The following is a 13,105-nucleotide window of genomic DNA, read 5'->3' as shown; positions in this document are numbered from 1 at the left end:
TGCATTGTCTATTTTGTGGCCCTCGAATAGAGAGAAAAGAGAAGAAGAAAAATTAATAAACGTTCCAACTATATATTTGTCGAGTAAACATTGGATCGACGGACGGAGTATACAGCTTGGATACGAAACAAAAATGTACACGCGCACCTTGTTTTCCAACCTGTGTAACGCACTGCATGGCTGTTTTCTTACGGATGAAATCATCGTTAGAATGCGAAGCGTCGATGCGCACACATACCTACACGTACCGGTGATCCACCTGCATTTTTGTATGAACTTTCTTATCTCACGCTGAATAAATAATTCAATCGCGAGGCTTGATTCAAGGAACAGTCCCAGACGCAAATTCGATCGTGCGGATGGCAGCGAAAAAAATAAAATAAAAAAAGTAGATGTAAAAAATGCATTGCCGAGACTCAGAGAGACAAGGCAACTTTCAAGTGTCGGATTTGTGTCAAGCACGAACGCGTGTTTTGTGCTACGAAAAATCTTTATGTCGCGCGATTGCGCCGTTCCATCGATATAACGATGATGCAGTCGAGTGTGTGCACGCCACCACCACCACATCCGCCGGTGCCGCCGCCGATGTTTTAATTACTTTGCCAATATGCGCCAGAGAGACAGAGAGCGAGATAAGCCATCGGCCGTCGCGGTGGCGTTTATACGAGGGCGCGATAAGCGTCGCCCGGCGCGCCAAAAGAACTCGTGCGCGCGCGAGTAATATAATATACTTACGCGATTTCATTTCTTGATTTAGCCACACCCACCGAGCTCTCGAGATAATGCGAAATGTTTGAGCTTCCAATTGGCGAATAATGAAGCCATCGAGCGGCCGATCGAATGGCCGCCCCGGCCTATAGTAAAGTGCGCGGAGCAAGAAGTAAGCCGTGCGGGTAATTTCTCATCTCCTCATCGATCAGTAGGTACATAATCGCGCTGAACTGCTGCTGTACACGGCAGCAGTCGAATACTCGAGGTATTATTCCGAGATGACGTTTCGGAATCGAAAGATTGAATAATACATGCTCTGCCGTCGGTACAGGCTGCACATAGCCTAATATGCCACCGGCACTATATGTGCTTTCGAGGCCTTGATGTATAATTGTTATATATATAATTTATAATTAAGAACTCATCGAACGTGGATTCAGGATAACTGATTGATAAAGCTCGAAATCAGCTGGTTCAACCGTCATATGATGCACAACATTGGCTCGAAAAACAGAAACGTCATAATTTTTAAATATTTCCGGTGGCGATAATCAAACGTACGTGAAAATTTCGATCTAAAATAAATAAATTTTATTTTGATGCGGTAGTACAAATTTTATTGAAGGAGTCGCTGAACCAAATATGTAACTGGTTTGGGCGAAGCGATAAAAATAGGCACGTTTCATTCGAGGCATCAGAGCGTCATGGCTTTGCCTATACCAAGAACTCGTAAAACGGTTAATTTTCTCGTAGAATCCGCGTTAGGCCTACGTGCAACGTTCCCCAAAAATTGCGTCGATCATCGTATGCCATGGGATATTCGAATCTCATATTGAGCCAACAGTAGCTTAAAAGTCGTTACAGTGTACGGAAGCAATCATCTAATTATTTATCGTTTCGTTCAAAAATTCAAAGTTCAGTTTTTTTTTTTTTTTTCATTACCCGAGAGCTCATGCAAGTTTACAAAAAATATTGTGGGTGTGAGTTCGAATAAAAGTGCATTCATATAATTGCTACAATTTTTTTCTTATCGCTAATCTGGTGAGTACGAGACATCATGAAGGATTAAAAGCATAAGAGATGCGCAGTTGTTCTCGCGATACATTATGAATAAATTCCAACTCTCGAGAGCCGATAAAACGAAAATGTTATACTCGCAAGAGCTAAAACGTTGTACGCACGTGTCTGCATCTATATTTACCAAATGGGACAAAAAAGTGTCTCTTCTCTCTCTGTCGTTCTCTAAATTTGAATTTGCCCTGTATTTGTTTCGCGATGCCAACTCCCTTTAGCGCTGTTTGTGTGTGTACATGTGCACACACAGGGCAGTTTCCTGAATGTTCTCTCTTTCTGGAAAACGCGCGCGAGTCTAAATTTTCCATTGACTTCTGTATATAGCTGCTGAGAGAGAGGGAGAGAGAGAGAGAAAAAGAGAGAGTGGCGCAATTTTGAGGATAAATTATTCAACCCATCCTTTTGCTGGGTGCTCTCGCAAATGCGCGTTGCAGTCGGTAGGAGAGAGAGAGAGAGAGAAGCTAGATAAAATGTCAAGAAAAGGAGGACATTGTTTAAAACGTTCATAACGATTTCATCGTTTTTAATAATTCCCGCCGACATTTTGCATTTCTTCGGCTATAAGAGACAAGTAGACAAGTAGACAGTAGCAGCAGCATCAGGAGATTCAACGAGTGGATTTTTTCGCCTGCATTATATTCGATAAACGCGTGAAAAATCGTTTTATTTTATTTATTCATTCCTCTCTTTTTATTTTCAACAAATCTCAATGGAACTTTTGGAAGAAAAAAAAAGTATTATAAATTTATATAATAAAGAGCGTAATGCTTCGATGCAGCTGAGAATCTATATAGTTGCCAACGTAGCAGCGAGAATTTAATTAAGAATAGCACGAAGCCTCGAAACGAACAAGCGATGAATTTTATACAGTTCGTGGATGATAGTGTGAGCGCGTGTCAAGTGACACTTTTTTTATACCTCTCACTATTTACTGGTCTATCATCGCGACTTATATTTTTAATTGCCTTGTTCTCTCTCTTTCTCTCTATCCCTCGTTCATTGTGCTCGTTAAAAAAATTTCGATGGATTCGCGGTGATTGTGAATGTGCCAATGAAATTCTTGGCTCCCTTTTTTTCCCCTATTTTGCCTCAGTGCAAACATTTCCCTCCGAAAAAAGAGTAAATCTTGATTTCTGGTGCGTTTATGATATCGATTCCCAAAGTTTGTCGACAAAAGTCCGTCTGCATACGCGTGGGGGACCGGGTGTGTTCAATAAACGCGTTAAAAATAAAAGAGTCGAAAGTGCAAAAAGAGTCGACTAGCGACAGAGAGAGAGAGAGAGAGAGAGAGAGAGAGAGAGAGAGAGAGAGAGAGAGAGAGAGAGAACGAGAGGTGTACACATGCAGCAGCACCATGTAGTACAGAGCAACGTGACGGCGGCCGCGAGGCTCTTCAAACAATCAATGCGTCGGGGCTTATATGTGTGCTCATGTCGCTTTTTGTTTGAAGTTTTAACGAAAATTGATTTAGCTTTTTTCGATTTTCCAGTGCTGCTGCTACTCGTCACGACAGCTTGTAATGCGTGCACATGCACAGGCACACGCCTATATGCATCGCGTGTACACACACAGACATGCATATAGAAACGGTCGATGCAGCTTTGTGCCTTTATGCGTTTGATTTGTGTCACTGCCACATAGCGTGTGCGCGCATTACAGGAAAATTCATTCCGCTCGACTGTATACGCGCGTCTACCTATATCTACTCGGTTAATGTGAAAATTACACGTGTTTAGGCTAGATTTGCAGATCTCGACTCTTCGTGTGTGCATTGTTCGGCCATCGAAAACGTCAAAAATCCAGCTCAATTTTGCTTATACGTCGTTGATCGAATTTTTTTCCCACAATTTATTATTAAGCATTAAATAAGTGATTTTTTTCTAGCTGTATGCTCTCGGTCGGATTTTTATGAGTACACTACGCATTTATCACGAATGACTCACGTGTCGTCGCTCAACGTAAATATTATTGCGCCTCGATATTCCGGTTAGATTAAAATCGCTCGTATTTTTCGCTCCAAAATATCTTGTTTTTTCATCATCGAATCTCGTACGTATAATATAGCCTCGCTATAACGTGTGCGGAGAAAGTCGCGTCGCGCTAATCAGACAAAAAAAATTAGATAATACCCGTCGTGATTTTAAGCGATTATTAATTCTCAATTTTATGCCTCGTGGGATTATTTTTTTTTGTTCTCTCTCTCTCTCTCTTCCGCTGTCTAATCCATTCGAATACAAATTAGCCGAGCAAGAAATGTTTGGAAGACTCGCGCATACATTACTCGGTCCTCCTCCTCTAGTCGAGCTATATCGTATAAGACCATTAAACTTTGCAGTGTGGCTCTTCGTTTCTTCTCTCTCTCCTTCTCTCCCTTGTCCCTCCGCCTACTACGCGCGTGTACGTACGTAAGTTTTAGGAGCTTGACTTGACAGTCTCTCTCTCTTCTGCAGACTGATTATACTCGTACTTTTACGCCGTAAGGGAGAAAGGGAACTTTTCGTGACTTTGTAAAAATATTGATATTCCGCTGAGTACCACATATATAACGTATAAGAACGGGGAGAGATAAAAAAGACAAGTTTTTTTTTTATTTTTTTTACGAACAATATGGCGATGATTTTTACCTTCCCAGCTGAAGCTCGCGCGCCAACTTTTTTATAACATTCGCGGTTTTTTCGCAGCGAGCAAGAATCGTATCTAGTTTTTTACATCGTTCGCAAGTTTTTATCGATGGGCATCAAAGATTTTATTCTCTCTCGTTACTTTTCGCGCACGGCATATTCCGATTGCACTCTCTCTCTCCCCCTCTCTCTCTCTCTCTCTCTCTCTCTCTTGCGTACGTACGATCATCCGGTGCAATTCTCAATTCAAAATTTTTCCACTCGCGTAAATAATCGAAGGCAGGATTATCAATTTTACCCCTATTACAACTTGTAAGAAGCATCTCTCCCCGTGGCTTGATAATGCGGGCCATTAGACGACGACGACGACGACGACGACGAAGCCGCCGCGCTTACAACTATTACACTAAACGCTTACACGCAAGAGGACATTATGCGGAAGTTCCTATACTGCTTAGCTGCAGCGCGAAGTTAGAAAGGCGGCCAACGACGTAGGTGGTGGCGGCTATTATTATATACGCATTACACGACTATGTCGCACAGTATATAGGTAGCGGCAATATTTGTCATAAGCGTGATTAATTGCGTTTTCTGCGCGCAGCCGTATTTATATTTATAAAGTACATCAGACCGATAAACTGCGGTTCTGTTCTGCTGCTGCATACACAGCAAAACCGAAGCTGCTCTACTGCTGCTGCACCTCCTCCCTTGCCATGCATGATTAACGTATGGCTTTAATTTCATTGGCTGTCAAGGTTGCATATAATTAATTCGGTGCGCTCTCGCAGGAGAGATGGGCGCATATTTTCGCTCGTTTATTACTATTTTTAGCCCCGCGCCCTCCGCCTCCTCTTCGGTTTATTATTACGTACATGTATATTCGCCGGCGCGCGCATAAATTGTAATAGTATAGCTCGCATAATAAATACGCCCGAAATACGTTTAACTCTCGGGGCGGCCCAAAGTACGGCGCCGCAACCGAGTTTAATATACTTTTCCGTACTCACGGTGCATTATTATATTTTGAATTTACCATCGGTAGCGCGCTGTAGCTCTGTTGCAAGGGTGGTAAGAGCCGAAAGGGAGGAGGGGTTAATCTTCTTCGCCGGCGAGGTAAAACGAATTTCCCATATTTTTTTCTCTTCTTTTTTTATTTACACCATGTCCGCGCGCGTCCTATAAGGCAGAGCGTCGCACAAGGTATACGAATCTTTCGGAGCCGGAGCTACGACGCGCGGCTGCGCTGGCCTCGAGGAATTTCGTTTCAACGGTATTGTCATATCGGCTACGCGCGCGTCTTTTTTATGTTGTACGCGCTATATATGTACAACGACGTGCCAGGCGCGCACACAGACGTGACGGTTCAAATTCATTTTTGAAGCTCTCTCCCTTTGGCTTCGAGGCTGTTGCTGCTGCTGCACGACGCAAGGAAAAAAGCTCCGTTTTCTCATGAATGAGAAAACAAGTCCTTTTTGTCGCATCCTTTGTTGTATATGAAATGAATATCGAGTTTCCCCGTGGCGCAGTATACGGAGCTCTTCGCGCTGTATCACGCATAGAGAGACGGAAAAAGAAAATACTTCTTTTCGTAATATTACGACGTGTGTCGGATAGAAAAAGATCCGCACGAGTATCAAATGATACACATTTTCAGTTGGGATTTAGCAAAACGAATACTTGAATGCGATTAGGTGGATCCAGGTATACATCGTAATACATACTATACATATGCGAAAATTCTTATTTATACCAATTCCAAAGTTTTCTTGCCACCTATTAGCGATTCATCAATCAGAACGATATCATGAGTTTTACAATAAATTTTTTTCAATGGAGTAACTTTACAAAATTGACGCGACAATATTTTCAAGATTGCCGTTATCAGGCGTCTAAAAATCTAATCACTGACTTTGGAACTTTTGAACGTCGGAAATAAAGATAGTCCGACGAGAACGTGCGTGTAGCTGATCATATTTTGAATTTATCAATTGCTATCTGAGGAACACGATAGAATCGATTTTTCGAGAACTGAGAGCGAGTTCAATGACATGAAAATTGGACTGTAAATATTATGAATTAAGTCGATTCTTTTATTGTGTGGTGAATTTCAAAGGTTCACTTCATTTAACTAATGTATCGAGCAACGGTCTAATTATTCTTGCTCGGCCTCAATCTTTATTAGTTCTCTTGCCCTGTGATCGCGTACAAATATCCCACGGCGCGCGTACCATACCGAGATGGCAAAGGTGGCGGTGCTCGAGCGGCGATCCACCCGCGTACACGGGTCAAAAAAAGAGAGAGAGAGAAGAGAAATATCGATGCGCGGGCCTAATTGCCATTGATGGAGAAAAAATCAGCTCGTTAAACGTAATGGCTCGGGCACTCGGAGTGGCCCCGAACTCGGAGCAGCGCCGAACACGAGCTCGGTTACGCTTCGCGCCTTTGTAGGCCACGCTCCGCTGCGCCGACGTATAAACATGCGTTTACAGATACATAATTCGTATGGGGAAACACACGGACTGCTGCAAAGCTTGGAGCTGTACTACAGCGTGCACAATGTTATACGTACAGCAATGAGCACGAGCGAGTTTACGACGTTCGGAGATAAAGCACACAATGCGTACAGTGCACTGTGCGCAGCCCCGAGAGCGGAATATACACGCGCGGAGGCATATATACGGATGGTGAATTTTGAAAACAAAATGCAATCGTCCTATTGGTATTTTTGCGCCCTGGCTTACAATGCAGAGCAAATAAAGAAGAAAATGTATTTATGCCGCGAGCTCTGTTGCACGCGCCCGCGAAGCTTTCGTCATATATGCTTGATTACTCGCATTTTTGCTCGATGAAACGGAAAAAATAATAACGGAAAAAGGTTTCACTCTGCGCAGAGTGCCACTTTATACTCGGTCGAGTAATTAATGGTCGTGTTTGATGTATAAAATAATAAGTCAAAATAAATGAGTAATCTTAAATAAACATGTCGTATCTAAGGTAGGAAATGATAGATTCGACAAATATATATGATCGTTAACCTTCGAAGACGTTTTTTTACTATATTTTGCAACTGCAAATGAGATGCCGAGAGGTTTGGAAAAATTTGGTAACAATTCATTTTTTCCGTTCAGATCTAACACGCACCTACTTCTGATAAAAATTATATCAACTAAATCAAGTCGTAGAAAGAAGTAAAAAATCTTATCAGTCAACAGGTATGATGTCAGATTTAAAGTCTCCTGTTGACCATTTTCTCGGTAGAAATGATGACGTTTAAAAATAGATTTATAGATAGCTAGGTATATTGTCATAGTAAACAGTGGAAATGCGATACACGAGAGACTATGACGCGCACGAAATTTTTTTATAATAAATCAATTTTTCAGCCATCTATTGCATTATGCATTCTTATTGTCGACTTTTAAGCGATGCCCTCGTACCCGCAACTTTTCCACGATGCTTCGAGGAGCAAAATGAAAAAATTGGGGAAAAAATATGTAAAATCCTTACCTCCAATCGACGTATACTGTGCACGTGCATTCTAGATATTCGCCGTTATCGATACCACCCGCGTAGAACTAAGGGTTCAAGTGGATTGCGTGAATCAATACTGCAAAATAAGTGCCTCTATCATCTGTAAATATAACGTAAATATTTGTATACATATTATGATTTTCTCGGAAATAAGCGACGCACGTTCAAAGTCATTTTCTGAATTTCAAAAATAATAACTACTAAGCGAGTCAATCGATAATTGTGCGTTTGAAAGATGAAATAAAAAAAAATGAAAAGTTTATGCTTAAGTTTATCTTAGTTTGTATGAAACTCGTAAAGTTCAATCCTCACGATTGCTTTCCTGCAAATTCGATTTTTATGGATAATGAATTTTTTAAACTCGAAAAAAGTTTTGCCATAAACTCATGATTGAATGCGTTGAAAATACTTATATCTAAACATGACATTTGAATTAATTTGAAAGAGAGAATATTGATAATTATTCATAAAGATAGATCGTATCGCTCACTAAATGATGAAAAAAATCACGGCAGTTCCGAAGATTCCGTCTTTTTTCAATGATCAGTACAATATCTTTTTCTCACATCTCTTATCAATTATCAGTAATCATCAACAACTGATCATGCGATCAGACTCGTTGGGCATAAAAGGCTTCGCTCGAGGCGATAAATCTTAGATGTAGTTTCAAACTTGAAGCAATCAAGACAGTCCGTGAAAGAGTTAACGTTTTTTTTCGATTGATGTACGTATCTTACAAGTAGCAAGTTATCAGTTCTGAAGAGCATACATAAAATTCGATAAATTGTGATGTGTAAATGTTTTCGAGTGTGTGCTGGATATACGAGCTGCATCTTTATGTGTTTAATAGTTCAATATTGATAAATTGTGTGTGTTTGTTACAGAATACGCGGCCTAGTGATGGCTAAGACGACGGTGTTAGTCTTCTTACTAGTGGCAGTTTTCTGCGTTACAAATTCAGCTGCTCAGACAGACGCAGTTCCATGCAGATATCCCGGACAGCTCGTGAGTTTTTAGAATTAAAGTGTAGAAATTATTCGATTCGATTCGACCACTCATGATCTCGTTTTTCAGTGCACAAATGATGCTCACTGCTGTGGTCCGTTTCGATGCAACCCATTAAAGAATCGTTGTACAGTACCTGATCCGCAAGGTTGGGCAAGAGCATTAAGTTGCTATCCTCCAGGATTCAGAGTGAGTACTAGTTGATTAAAATTTTTTTATGTAGGATTGAAAATTATTAGACATTTATTTTTTAGTGTTCGAACAACTCTCAATGTTGTGAGCCATTTATTTGCAATCCTTGGGCTAAGCGATGCACCAAGAGACCTTCGGATTATCCACCTGGTGGTGAAACATGTGTTCCGAAAGGAGCTATTGTAAGCAATGACACATTAAATAATTTTTTGAAAAAATAAGACTGTTTTCTAAAAGAATCATTGTAATAATTACAGTGCCGGAACAGCGAAGAATGTTGTTCGCCATACTATTGTAATCCCTGGGCAGGAAGGTGTACCGTGCGTAAGTACCCAACTACAACTCAAGCGCCAGAGAATTCTGGTGAGAGTGAAGAGAGCAATGAGAGCAATGAAAGTAATGAGAGTAATGAGAGCAATGAAAGTTCTGAAAATTCAAATGAAGTTTCAACTCAGAAGCCAACACCACCACAAGGAGTATGTAGACCACCTGGCTTTCGGGTAAGAATCTTCAAAATAATAGATTTAATAAAACATTAAAATATGTCATAGCTGAAAAAATGCTATGAATAAAAAAAAATTAAGAGTAACCAAAGTATGATTTTAATTTTTCAGTGTACCAAAAGTGACCAGTGCTGTGGTAATTTTATATGTAATATATGGGCTGGTAGGTGTACGAAACCTAATGGACCTCCACCAGAAGTGTGTAAACCTAGAGGATATTGGGTAAGATGAATCAATTTCTAATAGGTTGCAAAAAAAATGATGTACTAATTGAAAAATATCTATTTTAGTGCAAAAATACTGGAGAATGTTGTCCAGGACTTTATTGTAATCCATGGGCGGGTCGTTGTACAAAAGTGAGAGCTCCGACGACGGAAAAACCAACGACAGAATCTGGCAGTCAAAGTAGCGAATCGAGCAATGAATCCAGTTCAGGAGGATCCAGCGAAGAACACTCTTCTTCCAGTCAGGAGCATACAACTGAAGAAACTGGTAATGAAGTAACAACTCAAGGATCAGGCGAGTCCGGAGAAAGTCAAACTACTCAAGGATCCAACGAAGGATCGAATGAAGGTTCATCGGAATCTGGCGAAGGTCAAACCACTGAGGAATCTGGTGGTGAAGCAACAACCCAAGGATCCAGCGAAGAAGGCAATTCAGGTGAATCTGGGGAAGGCCAAACTACCGAAGCATCTAACGAAGGATCAAACGAAGGAGGTTCATCTGAATCTGGTGAAGGTCAGACTACCGAAGCATCGAACGAAGGATCAAACGAAGAAGGTTCATCGGAATCTGGTGAAGGTCAGACTACCGAAGCATCGAACGAAGAATCAAACGAAGAAGGTTCATCGGAATCTGGTGAAGGTCAAACTACCGAAGAAACTGGTGAAGGAACAACACAAGGATCCAGCGAAGAAGGCAATTCAGGTGAATCTGGGGAAGGCCAAACTACTGAAGCATCTAACGAAGGATCAAACGAAGGAGGTTCATCTGAATCTGGTGAAGGTCAGACTACCGAAACATCTAATGAAGGATCTAATGAAGGTTCATCGGAATCTGGAGAAGGTCAAACCACTGAGGAATCTGGCGGTGAAGCAACAACCCAGGGATCCAGCGAAGAAGGCAATTCAGGTGAATCTGGGGAAGGCCAAACTACCGAAGCATCTAACGAAGGATCAAACGAAGAAGGTTCATCTGAATCTGGTGAAGGTCAGACTACCGAAACATCTAATGAAGGATCTAATGAAGGTTCATCGGAATCTGGAGAAGGTCAAACCACTGAGGAATCTGGAGGCGAAGCAACAACCCAAGGATCCAGCGAAGAAGGCAATTCAAGTGAATCTGGGGAAGGCCAAACTACCGAAGCATCTAACGAAGGATCAAACGAAGGAGGTTCATCTGAATCTGGTGAAGGTCAGACTACCGAAACATCTAATGAAGGATCGAATGAAGGTTCATCGGAATCTGGTGAACAACAAACTACAGAAGAATCTACTAGCGAAACCACAACTCAAGGATCAAGCGAGGAAGGTAATACAGAAGAATCTGGTGAAGGGCAAACTACTGAGGAATCTGGTGAAGAAGTAACAACCCAGGGATCCAGTGAAGAAGGCAATTCAGCAGAATCTGGTGAAGGTCAGACAACCGAAGCCTCTAACGAAGGATCAAATGAAGGTTCATCGGAATCTGGTGAAGGTCAGACTACCGAAACATCTAATGAAGGGTCGAATGAAGGTTCATCGGAATCTAATGAGCAACAAACAACCGAAGAGTCTGGTAGCGAAACGACAACTCAAGGATCGAGCGAGGAAGGAAATTCAGGTGAATCCGGAGAAGGTCAAACTACTGAGGAAACTGGTGCTGAAACAACAACTCAAGGATCGAGTGAAGAAGGTAATTCTGGAGAATCAGGAGAAGGACAGGCTACTGAAGCCTCGAACGAAGGATCAAATGAAGGTTCATCGGAATCTGGTGAAGGTCAAACTACTGAAGAAACTGGTGGTGAAGCAACAACCCAAGGATCCAGCGAAGAAGGAAATTCAGGTGAATCCGGAGAAGGCCAAAGTACCGAAGGATCGAATGAAGAACAAAATACCACACCATCAAGTGGAGAAGAGTCTCATGAAGAAACTACAACAGGACCTTCTAGTGCTGAACAAACTACAGAAAATTCTAGTGTCGAACAAACCACGGAAGCCTCTAATGAAGAAACGACAGAAGTTTCAAATGAAGAAACCACGGAAGCTTCCAATGAAGTAACCACAGAAGCTTCCAGTGAAGAAACCACGGAAACTTCTAATGAAGAAACCTCAGAAGCTTCCAATGAAGTAACCACAGAAGCTTCCAGTGAAGAAACCACGGAAACTTCTAATGAAGAAACCTCAGAAGCTACCAATGAAGTAACCACAGAAGCTTCCAGTGAAGAAACCACGGAAGCTTCTAATGAACAAACTACTGAAGCAAGCAATGGCGAAGAAAGCAATGAGAATTCGACTGAGTCTTCTAGTGAACAACAGCCAACAGAATCCTCAAGTGGCGAACAAACTACAGAGGCCTCTAATGAGGAAGAAACTACCCAAGAAAACAGTGGTGAAGGCGGCAATGAGAACACTACGGAAGCTGCAAGTGCTGAACAGACAACTGAAGCTGTTAGTGAAGAACAAAATACAGAAGCTTCAAGTGGTGAGCAAACGACAGAAGAGCCAAATAGTGAACAAAGTCAAGAATCAACTTCGGAAAGTGAAGAGCAAAATACTTCTGAATCGGGCCAAGAATCAAACCAAGAACAAAGCAGCGAAGAAACATCTATTGAACTAACTACTGAAGCTGGAAGTGCAGAGGAAACTACCGAGGGTTCTAATGAATTAGAAACCACTCAAGACCCAGTCAGCGAAGAGCAGACCACCGAGAGTGTTGAAAATAATATCGATCCCGAAGAAAATTGATGTGAGGAGGAGTATGATTAGAAATAATTTAGTAGAATTTAAACAAATTCAATTTATCATGTACATATTATTTAGCTATTCATATTAATGGTTCGTGTATTATACACGCTTATAATTATTAAATAAGAAATTTGCGTCATGCAGAAAAAATGTTATTACTTTTAACTGATCTTCAGGTTTCATAGTATAAAAAATCTGTGAAACGTTACTCGACAGATTAAATTGGTATTAATCTCGAGAAAGTTTAATTTATTATTGTAAAGTATAATTTTTTTTTACTTTAATAACTTGAAGTATGTATTTATGCAATTTTAAATTGTAGGAAAAACATCAAAAAAACATAAAAAAAAGATCGCAACATATATCGGTGACTTTTATTTTACGATTGCCTAGATTGATTATGAACCCGTACTTAAAATGCTCTACGGTATATCGCATTTCTTGCATTACAAAGCTTCAATCCTTTAAAGTTCGGCTACCCTTATAATAAGATCAAGGTCAAATGGCGGCAGCAGTGGCGACT

The 13,105-nt window shown here is 41.0% G+C and overlaps 1 protein-coding gene across 2 annotated transcripts; it reads left to right on the top strand.

Annotated features, from left to right (window-relative positions):
* The first annotated feature begins 8,584 nt into the window (after positions 1-8,584).
* Positions 8,585-12,830, top strand: LOC106653046 (dentin sialophosphoprotein-like). 2 transcript variants are annotated; one of them, XM_023462549.1, is made up of 8 exons: positions 8,585-8,661; positions 8,822-8,942; positions 9,012-9,131; positions 9,197-9,316; positions 9,392-9,634; positions 9,749-9,859; positions 9,928-10,825; positions 10,886-12,830. In XM_023462549.1, exons 2-8 carry the CDS (start codon positions 8,838-8,840, stop codon positions 12,580-12,582), a joined length of 3,294 nt encoding a protein of 1,097 aa, XP_023318317.1. In that variant the 5' UTR covers positions 8,585-8,661; positions 8,822-8,837; the 3' UTR covers positions 12,583-12,830. The 2 variants fall into 2 exon arrangements, with proteins under 2 accessions (XP_023318317.1, XP_023318316.1); XM_023462548.1 differs by having other exon boundaries at positions 9,928-12,830.
* The last annotated feature ends 275 nt before the right edge of the window (positions 12,831-13,105 follow it).

This window comes from Trichogramma pretiosum, unplaced genomic scaffold, assembly GCF_000599845.2.
Source record: "Trichogramma pretiosum strain Unisexual culture from Peru unplaced genomic scaffold, Tpre_2.0 scaffold8, whole genome shotgun sequence".
In the NCBI taxonomy this organism is placed as follows: Eukaryota; Metazoa; Arthropoda; class Insecta; order Hymenoptera; family Trichogrammatidae; genus Trichogramma; species Trichogramma pretiosum.
Note: the sequence above shows the minus strand (reverse complement) of the source record. Positions and strands in the feature narration are given on the sequence as shown.

What these genes read in the sequence shown, in the direction of transcription:
- LOC106653046 (XM_023462548.1), top strand. Translation starts at nt 8,838, where the DNA reads ATGGCTAAGACGACGGTGTTAGTCTTCTTACTAGTGGCAGTTTTCTGC. An exon ending in GCAGATATCCCGGACAGCTC is followed by an intron (nt 8,943 to 9,011) that starts GTGAGTTTTTAG and finishes CTCGTTTTTCAG; the next exon opens with TGCACAAATGATGCTCACTG. An exon ending in GTAGACCACCTGGCTTTCGG is followed by an intron (nt 9,635 to 9,748) that starts GTAAGAATCTTC and finishes TTAATTTTTCAG; the next exon opens with TGTACCAAAAGTGACCAGTG.